Genomic DNA, 14,975 nt, shown 5'->3' on the forward strand with positions numbered 1-14,975 from the left:
AGAGTGGCCCCACGCAAACAGGTGTCAATGCCCCGGCTGGAGCTTTGCGCAGCACTCACAGGAGCCCAATTGGCCAAATTACTCCAGACAGAGCTCACCATTCTCCTGCAATCGATCTACCTGTGGACAGACTCTACAACGGTGCTACAGTGGATCCAGTCTTGTTCCTGTCGCTATAAGGTATTCGTGGGGACTAGAATCTGTGAAATACAGGAGCTGACATCTCCTGAACAGTGGCGGTATGTGACCTCAATCCCGCTGATGACATCACCAGAGGGAAACATCTCGCTGACCTAACTGTCTGCAATCGTTGGTCACATGGTCCACCCTTTCTGTCACAAACTGCTGACACTTGGCCTAAGTTTCCAACAGAGTTCCCGGCATGCAGTGAGGCAGAGCTCAGGAAGACTGCATTCTGTGGGCACGCTTCTGCATCCCCGACCTTACCGGATCCAACACAGTATGCCACGCTAGATGAGCTGATTGCTGCTACATACCAGACCCAACACGGGGCGGCTGACGCTCCTATTACAGCAGTGGAGCAACTAGAAACCAAGACCATGCTGCTTTGCTCGGCTCAGACTGACAGCTTCCCAGAGGAGGCCCGAGCCCTCCAGATCGGGCACCCAGTCCGCTCAGACAGCCGTCTTAGCGTGCTGTCCCCTGAATATGACAGTCTTACCGGTCTCCTCAGAGTCGGAGGCCGCCTCCGTCGAGCTGCAGACTTAGATCCAGACAGTATTCATCCCATCGTATTAGCAGCTGAACATCCCCTGACCAAGCTCATCATAAAAACTTATGATGACCAGCTCCTTCATCCAGGTGCAGAGAGGCTGTTTGCGGAAATACGGCGCACCTATTGGATTCTCAGAGGACGTCAAGCCATTAAGAAGCATCAGCACCAGTGTGTGGACTGTAGGAGATGGCGCGCCTCGCCTTCTACACCCAAAATGGCTGACTTACCTTCATCACGGCTGAGACTCTATAAGCCGCCGTTCTGGTCAACGGGCGTAGACTGTTTTGGGCCATACACGATAAAGATAGGTCGTAGAAGAGAGAAACGCTGGGGAATTATCTACAAGTGTCTTACAACCAGATGCGTGCACCTTGATCTCCTCCCTAGTCTTGACACCGATTCCTTCCTTATGTCATTACGCAGATTTATTGCACGCCGAGGAAAGCCATACGAGATGTGGTCTGATCGAGGGACCAATTTCAGAGGTGGGCACAGAGAACTCCAAACGGCGTTTGAAAACATGGAGCCGGACCTCAAGCAGCAACTGGCCAAGCAGACTATCAACTTCTGCTTCAATCCCCCACACTCTCCTCATTTCGGAGGAGCATGGGAAAGGGAAATCAGAGCAGTGAAGTCAGCTTTGCAAGTAGTCCTGAAGGACCAAGTTGTGGCGGAAGAAGTCCTACTCACTGCTCTCATAGAGGTTGAGGGCATTTTGAACTCAAAGCCGCTCGGCTATGCATCGGCTGACATAGCTGACCCAGATCCCATCACACCAAATCTTCTTTTGATGGGGCGGCATGATTCGGCACTACCCCAGGCAGTTTATGGCCCCTCAGGCACTCTTTCGAACAGAAGATGGAGGCACAGTCAGGTCATCAGCGACCACTTCTGGAAGCGGTTCATACAGAACTACCTCCCAGGACTGCAACTCCGACAGAAATGGAGGAAGTCCACTGACAACATGGCTGTGGGACAAGCTGTTATGATTGTGGACTATAACTTGCCTAGAGGCCTTTGGCCTGTGGGTACCATTGTCAAAGTTTTCCCAGGGATTGATGGCGTTGTTCGAGCCGCCGAGGTCAAAGTTAAAGACAGTACCTATGTTCGCCCGGTAACTAAGCTGGTAGAACTTCCCGAAGTTCCTGAGGACTCACATGACACTGTTTCAAAATAGAAGGACTCTAGCGGGAGTGTATTTGCCTACAAATACAGGGGCGGCTGTTAAAAGTCCGCTTGTTCATTGTAACTGTTTATACTACGTTACCCATGATGCACCTCGGTATCTGTACTTCCGGTTGGGAACGTGTTCAGCGCAGTTCTGCACAGATGAGAGGTGTGTCGGAGGATAACGTATTTACTTGCATTCCTGTGTGAGTTAATACTGTGTGCGTGCTTACCATGTGAGTATTTTAAGATGAGAGTGATGCTTGTTTGACTTTATCTGTGTAATTTGCTATGTAAGAAGCTAGTCCCGTTGCTATCGCTAAGATGCGTTTTTTTGGCCTACTACAGGCAGCCTTGTGTTCAGCCCATGTTTCATTTCATATACGACTTACTGTCAAGCATTGTGGTTGTAGGCGGATGTAACTATTTACTATGTTTATTCTCTGAATCGTTGTAATCTGCAGAGGTCTGGGTTGCCAATGTATATACGAGCCAGAAATTCATTTATGGTCTTAGGGTGCCATCTAGTGGCCATGAGGTTATGGCAGATTGTATAACATTACGCTGGAAACCCACAGTACTGTAGAAGGGGTACACTGCTATCCATAGTGGTTAATACAAATGTTTGTTTTTCTGTTTACAGATGACCACACACACCCATAGACACACTCACACCCCCTTTACCTGCATGTGAATCCTATAACGCCTCCCTACCAACGCTGTACATCCTGTTGATGTCATCTGCCACCTCCTTAGTAAAGTTATTTGAACTACATCACTGTGGAGTACCATTCCTTCTGACCGAGGACGACTCAGTTGAAGCGTGATCGGCAATCAGTGCAAACATACATTACCATTACAATACAATTGATCATTCTATATTAATGAATAAACTAGAGAGATATGGCATAAGAGGGATAGCATACAAGTGGATGAAAAGTTACCTGGATGAACGATATCAATATGTCGAATTCAATAATGTAAAATCTAAGCAGTTGAAGGTAACTTGTGGTGTTCCTCAGGGCTCTGTGCTGGGCCCTAAATTATTTATATTATATATAAATGACATATGTAGTGTTTCCAAACTGTTAAAATGTGTATTGTTTGCTGATGATACCACTCTGTACTGCTCAGGTAAAAACTTAGAACAGCTTCTGACTACAGCGGAAAAGGAGTTAAATATATTTAAAAACTGGTTTGATGTAAATAAGTTATCATTAAATATAAAGAAAACAAAATTGATTATTTTTGGCATTAGACAAGTGAAAAATGTGTCTAAAATAAGGGTTAATGGAATTGAAATTGAAAGAGTGTACGAAAATAAATTTCTTGGAGTGATAATTGATGATAAGCTGAGATGGAAGTCTCATATAAACCACGTGAAAACAAAAATGTCAAAAACCATTGCTATTCTCTATAAAACAAAGCATGTCCTGAACAAAAAATCATTATACACACTTTATTGTACTCTGTTGCTTCTATATATGACTTATTGTCTGGAGATATGGGGTAATGCATATAAAACGAACACTCTTCATATTTTCAAGTTACAAAAAAGAGCTATAAGAATTATAAACCAATCAAACTATATAGAACCAACTAACATTTTGTTTATTAATCTGAATACCCTGATATTTTATGATTTAGTTGAATATAAAATGGCACAGATAATGTATAAAACACAAAATAACTTGCTTTGCCCCAGTACTCAGAAACTGTTCAAAGTCAGGGAGAGTCAATATGACTTAAGGGGAACAGATTTCTTTAAAAAAAACAAGATAAGTACAAATATAAAGCAGAGATGTGTTTCTGTTAGAGGAGTTAAACTGTGGAATAGTTATGACAGTGATTTAAAAAGGTGTGGTTCATTTTCCTTGTTTAAAAACATGTTTAAAAATAGAGTATTAGAAAAATATATAAATCAAGAATGAAAAGTGCAAAAAGGAGAAAAAAAAACCAACCTCTTGATTCTTTTGCTTTGATGTAGTTACTTATCTAAGGTGGAAAGTTTTTTTTTTCTTTGTTTTTTTTTTTGTTTGTTTGTTTGTTTGGTTTGGTTTTTGCTTTGTTTTATTATTTTCTTCAAGCCCTGTGTACAGGAGCTGCATACAAAAAGATATTTTGTGAAAAGGGTTGGCGTAATAAGCAAATGCTTCAGCCAATACCTTTTGATTAGCCTTGTCTCATGCTTTCTTTCTTTATGGTAGATTTTTGTTGTGTTTTCACTGTTTTTTTTTCTCACTGTTTTCACTGAGATTTGAATTTGAATGCTAATCAATAAAATCAAATCAAAATCAAATCAAACTCCAGCCTAGTTTTGTAGCCTTTCTACACTATTTACTCACCTGCATTAAAAATGAGCCAATAACAGCCAAGAGTGCTGTTAGCATTTTGGCAAAAGTTTTTCAGTCTGTGCTAGAATTAATGATGGTCAATGTAAAGATGACGAGAACTAATTTTTTAGGTAGAGGTTAAATTTAAGGCAGGTGTATTTGTGAGCTACAGCTAACTGTGAGCAAGAACCACTGCCTCCCTTTGCTTAGGTAGGTCAGCCGTTAATTCTAATTAAACACTCACACCCTCACCTGTTGCCCACCATAACCTACCATACATGTTTCCAAATCCTCAAGCCTCTCAGCCTCCAGTATCTCGGCCGATGCCCTTTTTGGAATCTTTTCCTCCGGCACATCCAGGTCCACCGACTCCTGCTGCACCAAGGGGCGACCTCGGCGTACCAGATGATCCGCCTGAGACGACCGGTGACAAGAAAAACAATGAGATAGCGCGCAAGAGAGACAAAAGATGTAAAGAGAAGAAGGAAAGTTGTTGAAAGGCAAGCAAACAGAAGGGGTGAAGAGTCAGGATGAGACAAGATCAATAGGGGAGAAAATACTAAATAATTTTAAATCAACATTTACTTTTCCCCCTCTAGCCATTGTTAATTAATGAATACAAAACAGTCGATTCTAATCTTACCAGCACGTGCTGTGACGTGGAAAGAGCCTCCAAAATCTCATCGACGATGCGATCGGACAGAAAGGACGCTAGACTCAGCTTCACCTCACTGCCACAGAGAGAGAAGGTGAGGGGAGCTGTAAGGTCACAACAGACTTAAATGCTTAAACTATGAAGCCTCCAAACACACCTGATCTTGTTGATGATATCTACCCCAGACTGCTCCAGGAGGGTTTTGCTAACAAAGCTTTTAGGTACAACCATCCTAGCTGAGCTGGCCTTCATCAGCTCTACTCGAAGATTACTCTTCTTCATCACATGAGGACACAGAGACTCTGCTGCATCCATCATGGTCTCCAATAGCGTCTAAAGAGACAGCAGGGAGGAAAATGTAATGATGGATCTGATTAAATTACTAGATGACAGCTGTCATACTGATCTCATGAGCCTACATTTAAAATGCAATTTCACAGACTTTACTAATCTATGACCGTTAAGGCCCAACCTGCAGCTGTTGGTCCATGACAGCAGTCACCTCCCCGGCCATAGACTCCAGTTTCTCCTGAATTGGACCTACTGAAGTACTGTTCACCTCCTCTCTGGAAGCTGATCCGAGGTGGTAGAGGTTGGGAAGCAGCTAAAAACATGACAGGAAGGCACACAAGGACAGGATAAACATGGGCTTTCAATATGGCTGATTGAATTTTTGCTCTAAATTTTGAAAAAGAAACATCTCGATATCACTGGAACAATATAAACTATCCACACTGTATTACTAAATTCATTATAAAAGTCTAAATTCAAATGGAATAGGGCTGAACGATTATGGAAAATAATCTAATTGCGATTTTTTGCCCCAATATTGCGATTGCGATGCGATATGCGATTATTTTTTAAGGTCTTTGTCTTCTGTATTATTAAACAAAGACAAGCAATACATCATATAGTATGGCCAATACTATATTACATTAATTTTAAACTGTTCTTTCCTGGAAGACAGACCTCTGTTATGATGACATGAGGTGATGCATGAATTGATGACTGACATTTTTATTTAACTTCTTCAATCACAACAGTATATTTGAACATACACAATAGTTTATTTTTAGCTTACAAACATCTGAGCATAAAGTGCTGACAAGGAACCCTGGTGTAAACATTAAAATGAAAGTCAGTACAATGTGCAGATTGCAGAAATATACATAAAAAAAAATCAGTGGCTTTACCACACTCAGTTTTTCGACATCTGTGAACTACTAGACAGTCATTCAATTAAAAAATAATATTAAATAAATAAAACTAATAAATAAAAAATACACACATCTTACTGATCTCTGCAGTCAGTAACATTACACATAAAGTGCAAACAAAATAGCAATTGTATAAACACACACACAAACACGCCTTTAAAGTTTAAAGGCGTGAAATTGGACGGTCTAGCCTTCTGAATAGCGTCACCGCTGTCTCGGTGGAGTTTAATAAACTCGGCCGTCTGCTTCTTGCTATCTAAAATATAACCAGACACTGGTGTAAATTCTCGACTGTCTCATACTTCTGTTTAATAAGTTTTCTGTTTGACGTTTAGTCAGCTGTGTGAAAACCAAGGAGGAACCCACCCGGGGGATTAATAAAGTTTTATTTTATCTAATCTAATAACTTTAATCTCAGCCAAACCGATTTACTCACGAACAAACAAAACACTGAAAAAAGCCCAACAATAACATTTTTAGGTTGTCTAAGTGACTTATATATTACGTTTAACCCGAGCAGCGAAACTCCGCGGTGATCTGAAAATGATGTGCCGGGAGTTGTGCCGTTCTCGGCCGCATCAGTAACCCTCGAGCTCCCGGCTAGCTGTCGAGCTGGTGGGTAGCAGACGCCTCTGAAAACGTCGAAGCACTTTTGCAAATATGGGATATCTTGATAAACCGAGCAGATATTTGATGTTTACACAACTACTTTCTCGCCTGAAAATATGTTAAAAGTTTATTTTGTGACCCAGAAAGATTAGTATGAGTAATTTTAAAACTTAGTAGCGGCCGCCATTGCTGGAAACTGGAGTTTGGCTGGGCCGCGCTATGAATTCTGGGATATGGTAGTAATTTGGACAGCCTTCGGCGCGTCGCTGTGACGTAATCGGTCTACAAATGCGGCCTCAGGAGGATGCACCCCATGAATTTGGACATGTCCAGAGTATAATCGCAGCCTTTGCGGTTAGAAAATTGCACTTGATCATGTCGCGATATTATCGCAAATGCGATATATCGTTCAGCCCTAAAATGGAACATATAGAATATAATAAAACACTGACAGTAAAGTAAGATAGAGTTTGCGTACGTGTGTCAATATATTAGTACAGGGCAGCCATGTTTCCTAATGCATGTGCACCGATCGGGCATAACCGCTGATGACGTGAAGTGGATAACACTCATTATCACTTTATCATGGCACCTGTTGATGGGTGGGCTATATTAGTGTGAAGGTGGACGTTTTGTCCCTTTACCCATATGGAAAAGAAATAGTAAAAACTTATATGTGATTACTCATGAAAGTGGCCACTTTCTCATTACTTTCATACATTGTTTTAGTAAGTATCCAAAACATACAAGTTTCATTATATAATTTTTCAAGGGATCTTATATCTGTTTTCACTCTTATATGCTTTTCATACAAGTTTCACACAAGACAGATACAAACTTTATAAGATTTATATATATCTTTTCCATATGGGTAAAGTTGATGTATTAGGAACAGGAAAAAATGGGCAAGCTTAAAGATTTGAGCAAGTTGGATGAGGGCCAAACTGTGATGGCTAGACGACTGCGTCAGAGCTCCTGTGGGCTATTCTCAGGCTGCAGTGGTCACTTATTATCAAAAGTGGTCCAAGGAGGGAACAGCAGTGGGCATCCAAGGCTCACTCATGCACAAACGTGCTCTTCACAGAAAAGGACGGATTGCGTGGTTTAAACCAACAGACTGTAGCTCAGATTGGGGCCCCATTGAATGCAAAAAGGGGGACCAGCACAATACTTAGCAGGTGGTCATAACGTTATGCCTGGTATGTGTCTATAGCTGACAAATACACCTTAAAATCTTTTATGACGCAGGATACTTGGTGAATTTGAAAATGTTGGTTTGTTTTGAATACTTCTTTTGTACATTATTTAAGACAAACATACCCTACATAATTTTTTGTTTTCCAGTAAGAAAAAAAACTAACAAAAAAGTAGAATTAATACAATGATTTAGAACAAATGTAGGAAGAAAATTTAAATCTATTGCATAAAATAATATATATGATTCTGACAGGCTGTGGTCTGGACTTCTGCACACTGAAAGTAAGCATGGGCATTGCACATTTACTGGTACAAACCATGACTCGTATATCCATTGATAATCCAGTGTTTACAGTACAAATAATGCTTCTCCTCTTGATGCTTTTGTGCTTTTTGAAACAGAAACACTTTTGGAAGCATCTTTGGCAGCCCACCTTTTGTCCGCCTTTTCATTTTTTTAACTGAATGGTCACAGCATGTAAAGATTAACTGAATGTTTTATTAATATTTTATCTCAAGCTTTTTGGTTTTAATGTCGAAAACACTTTTATTAGAATATTGTTTTTATCAAATCTGTTCTTAGAGACTTCAGTGTACAGTTACAGTGTGCAGCAAAAGTGCAGGTGTGACTAGGTGTCTGTGAAGGTTCTCAGTCATCCAGGTCATCGTAGTCAAAGGAGCTTGGACAAAACACAAACTTAACAATGTGGTGTATGCTGCACAGTGCAGCGAGGAATGCCCAGACCTCTACATTGGAGAGACCAAACAGCCACTTCACAAGCGCATGGCACAACACAGAAGAGCCACCTCCACAGGACAAGACTCAGCCGTCCATCTGCATCTTAAGGATAAAGGTCACTCTTTCGAGGATGCCAATGTTCACATTTTGGACAGAGAGGACAGATGGTTTGAAAGAGGAGTGAAAGAAGCCATCTATGTCTACTGTGAGCGACCATCTTTGAACAGAGGCGGGGGTTTACGACACCAACTCTCTGCCATCTATAATCCAGTTTTGAGATCCCTTCCCAGACGCCTTAACGCCCACTCACATCCTGGGCCATCTGACCTCAGGAATTCGCATGATAAGGTGGGGCCAGGTTTCACAATGAACACACCCGAAACTCTGGCTGATTGGGACCCACGCCCAGTTTCCCACCTTGGCTCATGCGATTAGAGGATCATCAGGGGGTCCTTTTGTCCCTCTGTGGGGGGTCACTCCCACTAGGTTTATATCTGGGACTCTCCACCATTTGACCTTAGAACTGAAGAAGCTTCTCGGATGAGAGGTGAAACGTCTTCAAGCAACTTAAAGAAGTCCAGACGCTTTTCTTTGCAAGCTCCTTTGACCAGGTGTGACTAGGCACAAGTTTAGGATATTGAAGAAGGCCCAGTCTATCCTGGCTGATCTTAGCCTTCTCTTATCAAAGGACGTCCAGTTGCTTCCGTCTGGTTTCAGAAACTGTATGTGAAGGACAAATAGACTCAAGAACTCCTTTGTCCCAGCTGCCGTTGAGCTTTTGAATATCTTCTTAATTGTAATTTTACATAATGTAGCGATTTTGTGTATCTACTGACTATTTACTGATTGATGTTAGTGTGTTTTCTGCTGACTGTACAACAAATTGCCCCTTTGGTGATAATAAAGAATCCTTGACCCCTTCAGCTGTCTCCTCACCGTTTTTGAATTTCTGGCATCTTTGATGAGGCTCTCCGCTGACCTGACATCCTCCAAGATGGCGTCCGTCTCCGAGTTCCTCAGAGAGTTCAGGTGGTCCTGGACTTTAACACAAATCCTGTCAATCATCTGGAAAACAAAAACAACAAGCGATGACTGTTTTTGTGTGCCATACAACATGTAAAATGCTCAAAAGAGGAGTTTCCAGATGCAATTTAGTATAACTTGGGGCAAAGACACTCAGTGCTATATCACTACACCAACATATTTAATATTAACTCAAGTTCAGAGCAGAAGAGTTTAAGTTTCTTGGGGTCGCAATAATCGCCTCACTCACCTGCTGTGTGGTTGTGGTTACGATGCCCTGCTGAAGCCGATAAGCCTGTTCCTGAAGATATTTTCTTGTTTCGTGGTTCCTGTACAAATACGTTTCAATCTATGGAGCGAAAACAAAGCTGATGTCATGACAGCAAACTTAAAATAAAAGATTAAAATTAAAATCAGTGTCAGTTTATTCAGAATGTTTTTCTTCACTGATGCCATTGCATTCAGCATGTTTTAAAGACTAAAAGTCTCTAAAAGACAGGAACCAGAGGGAGTTCTTCATGTACCTTTAGTAAGGCATCCTCAGTTTTCTCAGGGCTCGCCTTTAGAGCCTGGGAGGCATCGATGATGGGGAGGGGCATGAAACGAATGGTGAAGTTCCTAATGGATATTTTTTTTAAAAACAGACGAAAAACAAAATGAAGAAGAAGCAAAGTGATGTATTTAGAGACGCATTGTGCATTGTAGCAGTGAAACATTATTGGATTAAACTGGTACTCCTGCGGAGGTCACTGATCTCTAAGTGAGAATCACACACATTATTTACATCCACATTAAGATTGGAGAGATGAAGGGACAGACATGTAAGGCAGAAAAACAAAGACAAAAAAGCATATATACAGTACTACAATTCTACATTGTAGATACAAACTGAAGACAAGAAATATATAAAGCAAGATATATGGAATTATGTAGCAAAGAAAAAATTAATAAATAACTCTAAATATGTCTTATATTTTAGATTCCTCAAAGTAGCCACCCTTTGCTTTGTTGACAGTGCTGCAAACCCTCGGCCTTCTCTAAGTGGTGTCAGGGTTCATGGCCTGGCCTCCACAGTCACCTGATTTAATCCCAATCGAGATGGTTTGGGGTGAGATGGACTGCAGTAAAGGCAAAAGGGTCAACAAGTGCTCAACATCTCTGGGAACTGCTTCTGGACCATTTCAGATGACGACCTCATGAAGCTCATTGAGAAAATGCCAAGTAGGGCTGTTCCATATATAACGATATATATCGGATGACGATATAAAAACATCTTTCGTTTCATTTTACGCTATGTTTGTTTCGTGGTGTCCCAAAATAAACTGTTTACGGCAATATTTTTTCATCGTTTTGATGGCCATTGTAGTGGCTATATTAATTTCTTAAAGTTCTCTCTTTCTCTTATATTTAATATAACCACACTACAGACTACTGTTTTTATGGGTTGTTGTTAGCAACAACGACGGTAAAACCATCGCATGTCCGCTTGTTTATTTTCCACATAAACTTTTCACAATAAAGCTCAAGATCCTGTTGAGACTTTTCAAAATAAACAGAATCACGTGAAAAAGTATTATTGATGGATGAGAAGCAAAAAAAAGAGCCATCAGGTGCTAAAAAATAAACCTTAGACTCAAACATTAGAACAGGCTTTTCCCCGCCGTCTAATAAATACTCAAAGAAAACGGCGGCCGTTACAACCTATGTCTAAAAAAGTATAGTTTCATGCATCGGTTAAAACACTCGACTCCAGATACATGACGCCCAGCTGGAAACACTTCACCTATCCGAGATTCACAGAATTTACAGAAAATATAAAATTTTTTGTGATTTATATCGTTATCGGACGATAGATGTTTTATATCAGCATATGAGATTTTGGTCATATCGCACAGCCCTAATGCCAAGCGTGTACAAAGCAGTAAACAAAGCAAAGGGTGGATATTTTGAAGAATCTAAAATATAACACGTTTTGAGTTATTTCTCACTTTTTTGTTTACTACATAATTCTATATGTGTTAATTCATTGTTTTCATGCCTTCAGTGAGAATCTACAATGTAAACAGTCATGAAAATAAAGGAAAACCATTAAATGAGAAGGTGTGGCCAAACTTTTGACTGGTAGTGTATAAACCTGTTGCGATATGAAGGTAAAGCAAAGGGATTAGAATAATTTTTTAACCTCAAAGACTGAATAAATGATTGTTATTCATTCAGATTGTTATGTGTGCTCTCCTTCCTCACGCCTTGACCAGACAGATCTACTCTGAACAATTTCTATAAATCACTGAGACCCGTGGATAGCTTTTATATGCTGGGGATTGTGGGAGACTTTGAATACTCCAACTGTCTGTTATATTGCAGTATTGAATATCTGGAGAGAAAAAAACTTTAAAGAATGCAAGGTACACAGGAGGAAAATGGCGAATTGAGCAAAGGAAACAAAGACACGCGATGCTGCACTGCTGAACCGAACGGAGATCAGAAACAAGAAATTGTTTTTTCAATAATACAGCACAGAGACTCGGAGGGGAAATGAAGATATGTGCTGCTGGGAGAATATGACAAAGAGAGAGGAGATGAAAAAGAGGAAAGAGGTGGATGAACCTACACATCCCAGAAGCAAATTTATTCACACGCACAAACATCCAGATACACAATCTGAAGGCACGGTAAACAAAATCTGATTTGTCTGGCTTTGACTTCTACTTTTTTATGTCTTAATGTATCACGCTTTCTTTCCCTCAGCACACTTTCATGTCATTGTGTCTCTGTAGTATTCCCTGCATGTGTCACTCTCTCCTCTCTGCGCCTTCCTTCCTCTTATCTTTTCCTCCTGTCTAAACAAACCTCAGACTTTCCTTCTGCTCTGCACAAAGAAAAACCCCCATCTGGGCTGCAAAAGCTACAGTAACTACACATCCGTTCCTTCAGCAGTTTTAATGTTATACACAAAAGCATGCACGGTGTAAAAAAAGAAAGAAAAAAAGGCATTATAGAAGCACTATACATTTAAAGATTTAATTTTGAATAGACAACACATTTACAAGCATGGACGGCATTACTTACTTTTCCAGAGCGGCTGCTACATCCTGCAGACCCTGAGGGCTGGTGTTGTTCTTATCCCAGATCACAGTCCTGCTCAAAACAAGCACACAGTATGACCCGAACAGAGGAAGCCATTAATTCTCAAAGATGATTTACAAGATTTTACTTGCTATCTTCTGATTACCCATAGGCATTAAAGAACATTTATAGGGATTTTATACAGAAAAAAGGGGGTAAAAAAAGAAAAGGGCTATAAAATAGTGGTTTGAATATTTAACTGCACAGTGGCAAAAGGCAAAATCTGTGTCAAAACAATATACGTAAGTATAAGATATGGACTGTTGAATACAAATAACTGTGCAATAATTCGTATATAGGGCATTGTAAATATTGTAGCCTATTTTAGTTACTGCATTATTACTACTACTGTATATAGTATATTATTTTATTCTATTCTGTACAGTTGTGTACTGTATTTATTCTTATTGTATTCTAATTTTTGCGTCATAACTTTTGCACTGTCCACTTCCTGCTGTGACAAAACAAATTTCCCACGTGTGGGACTAATAAAGGTTATCTTATCTTATCTTATCTTATTATTAATACAGCAGTAATTACACAGGTTTATTAATCCTAGAACACCAATGTCAGGTGATTTTCACCCACATGATGAATAAATACCACTTTGTGGTTATTTCCAGGGGAATTCATGTAGTCAAATAAATAAATAAATAAATGAATAAATAAATAAATAATAGTCATTTGGTCATTTTTTCTCCATCAAAAAATGTCATTGATGCAGGGAGATCGTGCCTCCAAGTTTTACATGTGCCAGGAATGGGTGGCCCTAGAAGTGAGGACATTCCCAGTTCCATTGTCCTTTTCAGTTTTTTAAGGAATTTTGTTGTTAATAATTCCCTAATTTTCCACTAAATTTAGAGCCTTTTTATAGGGTACCCCCATGATACCTTTATTTATTTGATGAGATGCTGAATAAGGAGGAATAGGAGAAAAGTACATATGTTTCATCGGGTATATCGTGTTACTGATGGTGTTACAAACCTGCACATTAGTCTTCTAGGGTTAATGTGGATCTATGTCCAGCTTCATATCTTTATTATTAGATGCTACTAGACAAGTTGCTTTTAAACTGGAACTCTTAGAAGCCCCTCAGCTTATGAAACAAGCAGTTTTAAAAAGTTACAACCATGTGGCGCAGCTTTGACCCCTGCACAGCTACCTGAGTTTGGAGTTGATCTGTAACGCCTTAGCCAGCATTTTGGCCCCCATGTCACCCATTGCATTCCCACTGATGTCAAGCCTTGTGAGCGTGGAGTTGCTGCCCAAAGCATTGAGAATGATGGTGAGATCACTCTTGAGCCTGGAGTCTGCTAGAGACAGAGAGTTGAGGGGCTGGGAAGGGCAAGATTTAACAGGGACAAAAGGTGTGTGTGGGGACAAGAGAGGGTAAAGGTGATTAGAGTGGGTACATATTATGAATATAAAGGGAGAAATGCATTCAAAATTACTAATACAGGACAGTAAACATGTCAACATGCGTGGCCGTCAAGTAGTATTTGATATGTTTTGGCATTGCTGGAAAGCATTCAATAGGAACTCCTTTTATTTTGGCGATTTTGACCTGTTTTCCAGTTAAAGCATTCAAGAGCTTAGTCACTGTTACAATAAATAATTCGCATCACTTTATTACAGTTTAATAATGTTTCCATCGGCCCACCCTATGATCTTTACCACAAAGAAAATGTGATAATGAAGCTGGACATGACAGAAACTTTATAAAACTCTCAGGTTTTTTCATAAACAAAAAAAACTAAAAAAGAAAACAGATTTGAATACTGCAAACTTCATTTAATCCCTACAGTTTCAGCTTATCTCAACTTTCAAAATAATAAATGTAGAGCGCATAACCTGTAAAAATAGTAACTAAGAAGTGTACTGGATACCCTTTCTTTGAATTCAATTATATTGAGTTTATAAATAAATATCCAGCTGTAGTCACGTCAAGGCCTGCACGCATGCTCATTCCATGAGCTGCAACAGAAATACAAGAGACCTATTGTTGGATGAGAAAGGTTTCATTATTTCTTTTAATAACTGATCTTGGCAATGAAATTAACATCTCATGGTTTCCTGTGTTGGGAACGAGCTCTAAATATAGAGAGCTTTAAACAGAGCAAACTAACAGTTAATGCGCTCACAAAGCGAATGGGGCGACAGAGCAAAGGCTGTT

General features: G+C 40.0%; 2 protein-coding genes across 2 annotated transcripts in view; one reads left to right on the forward strand and one right to left on the reverse strand.

Moving 5' to 3' along the window:
- Positions 1 to 14,975, reverse strand: part of LOC308405580 (F-actin-uncapping protein LRRC16A-like) — an 82,318-nt gene that overhangs the window by 16,947 nt on the left and 50,396 nt on the right. The window contains exons 21-29 of the mRNA XM_080896252.1: positions 13,965 to 14,137; positions 12,746 to 12,814; positions 10,201 to 10,294; positions 9,927 to 10,025; positions 9,590 to 9,718; positions 5,364 to 5,495; positions 5,049 to 5,224; positions 4,880 to 4,967; positions 4,510 to 4,650 (exon numbers count right to left, since the gene is read on the reverse strand). Coding sequence (XP_080752378.1) covers positions 4,510 to 4,650; positions 4,880 to 4,967; positions 5,049 to 5,224; positions 5,364 to 5,495; positions 9,590 to 9,718; positions 9,927 to 10,025; positions 10,201 to 10,294; positions 12,746 to 12,814; positions 13,965 to 14,137 — 1,101 coding nt within the window. The remainder of the gene's footprint in view (positions 1 to 4,509; positions 4,651 to 4,879; positions 4,968 to 5,048; positions 5,225 to 5,363; positions 5,496 to 9,589; positions 9,719 to 9,926; positions 10,026 to 10,200; positions 10,295 to 12,745; positions 12,815 to 13,964; positions 14,138 to 14,975) is intronic.
- LOC308405581 (uncharacterized protein) lies at positions 362 to 4,463 on the forward strand. The gene is made up of 2 exons (XM_080896253.1): positions 362 to 2,139; positions 2,547 to 4,463. The coding sequence occupies exon 1, from the start codon at positions 561 to 563 to the stop codon at positions 1,911 to 1,913; it is 1,353 nt and encodes a 450-aa protein (XP_080752379.1). The 5' UTR covers positions 362 to 560; the 3' UTR covers positions 1,914 to 2,139; positions 2,547 to 4,463.

Source organism: Rhamphochromis sp. 'chilingali' (assembly GCF_963969265.1).
Source record: "Rhamphochromis sp. 'chilingali' genome assembly, chromosome: 11".
Lineage (NCBI taxonomy): Eukaryota > Metazoa > Chordata > Actinopteri > Cichliformes > Cichlidae > Rhamphochromis > Rhamphochromis sp. 'chilingali'.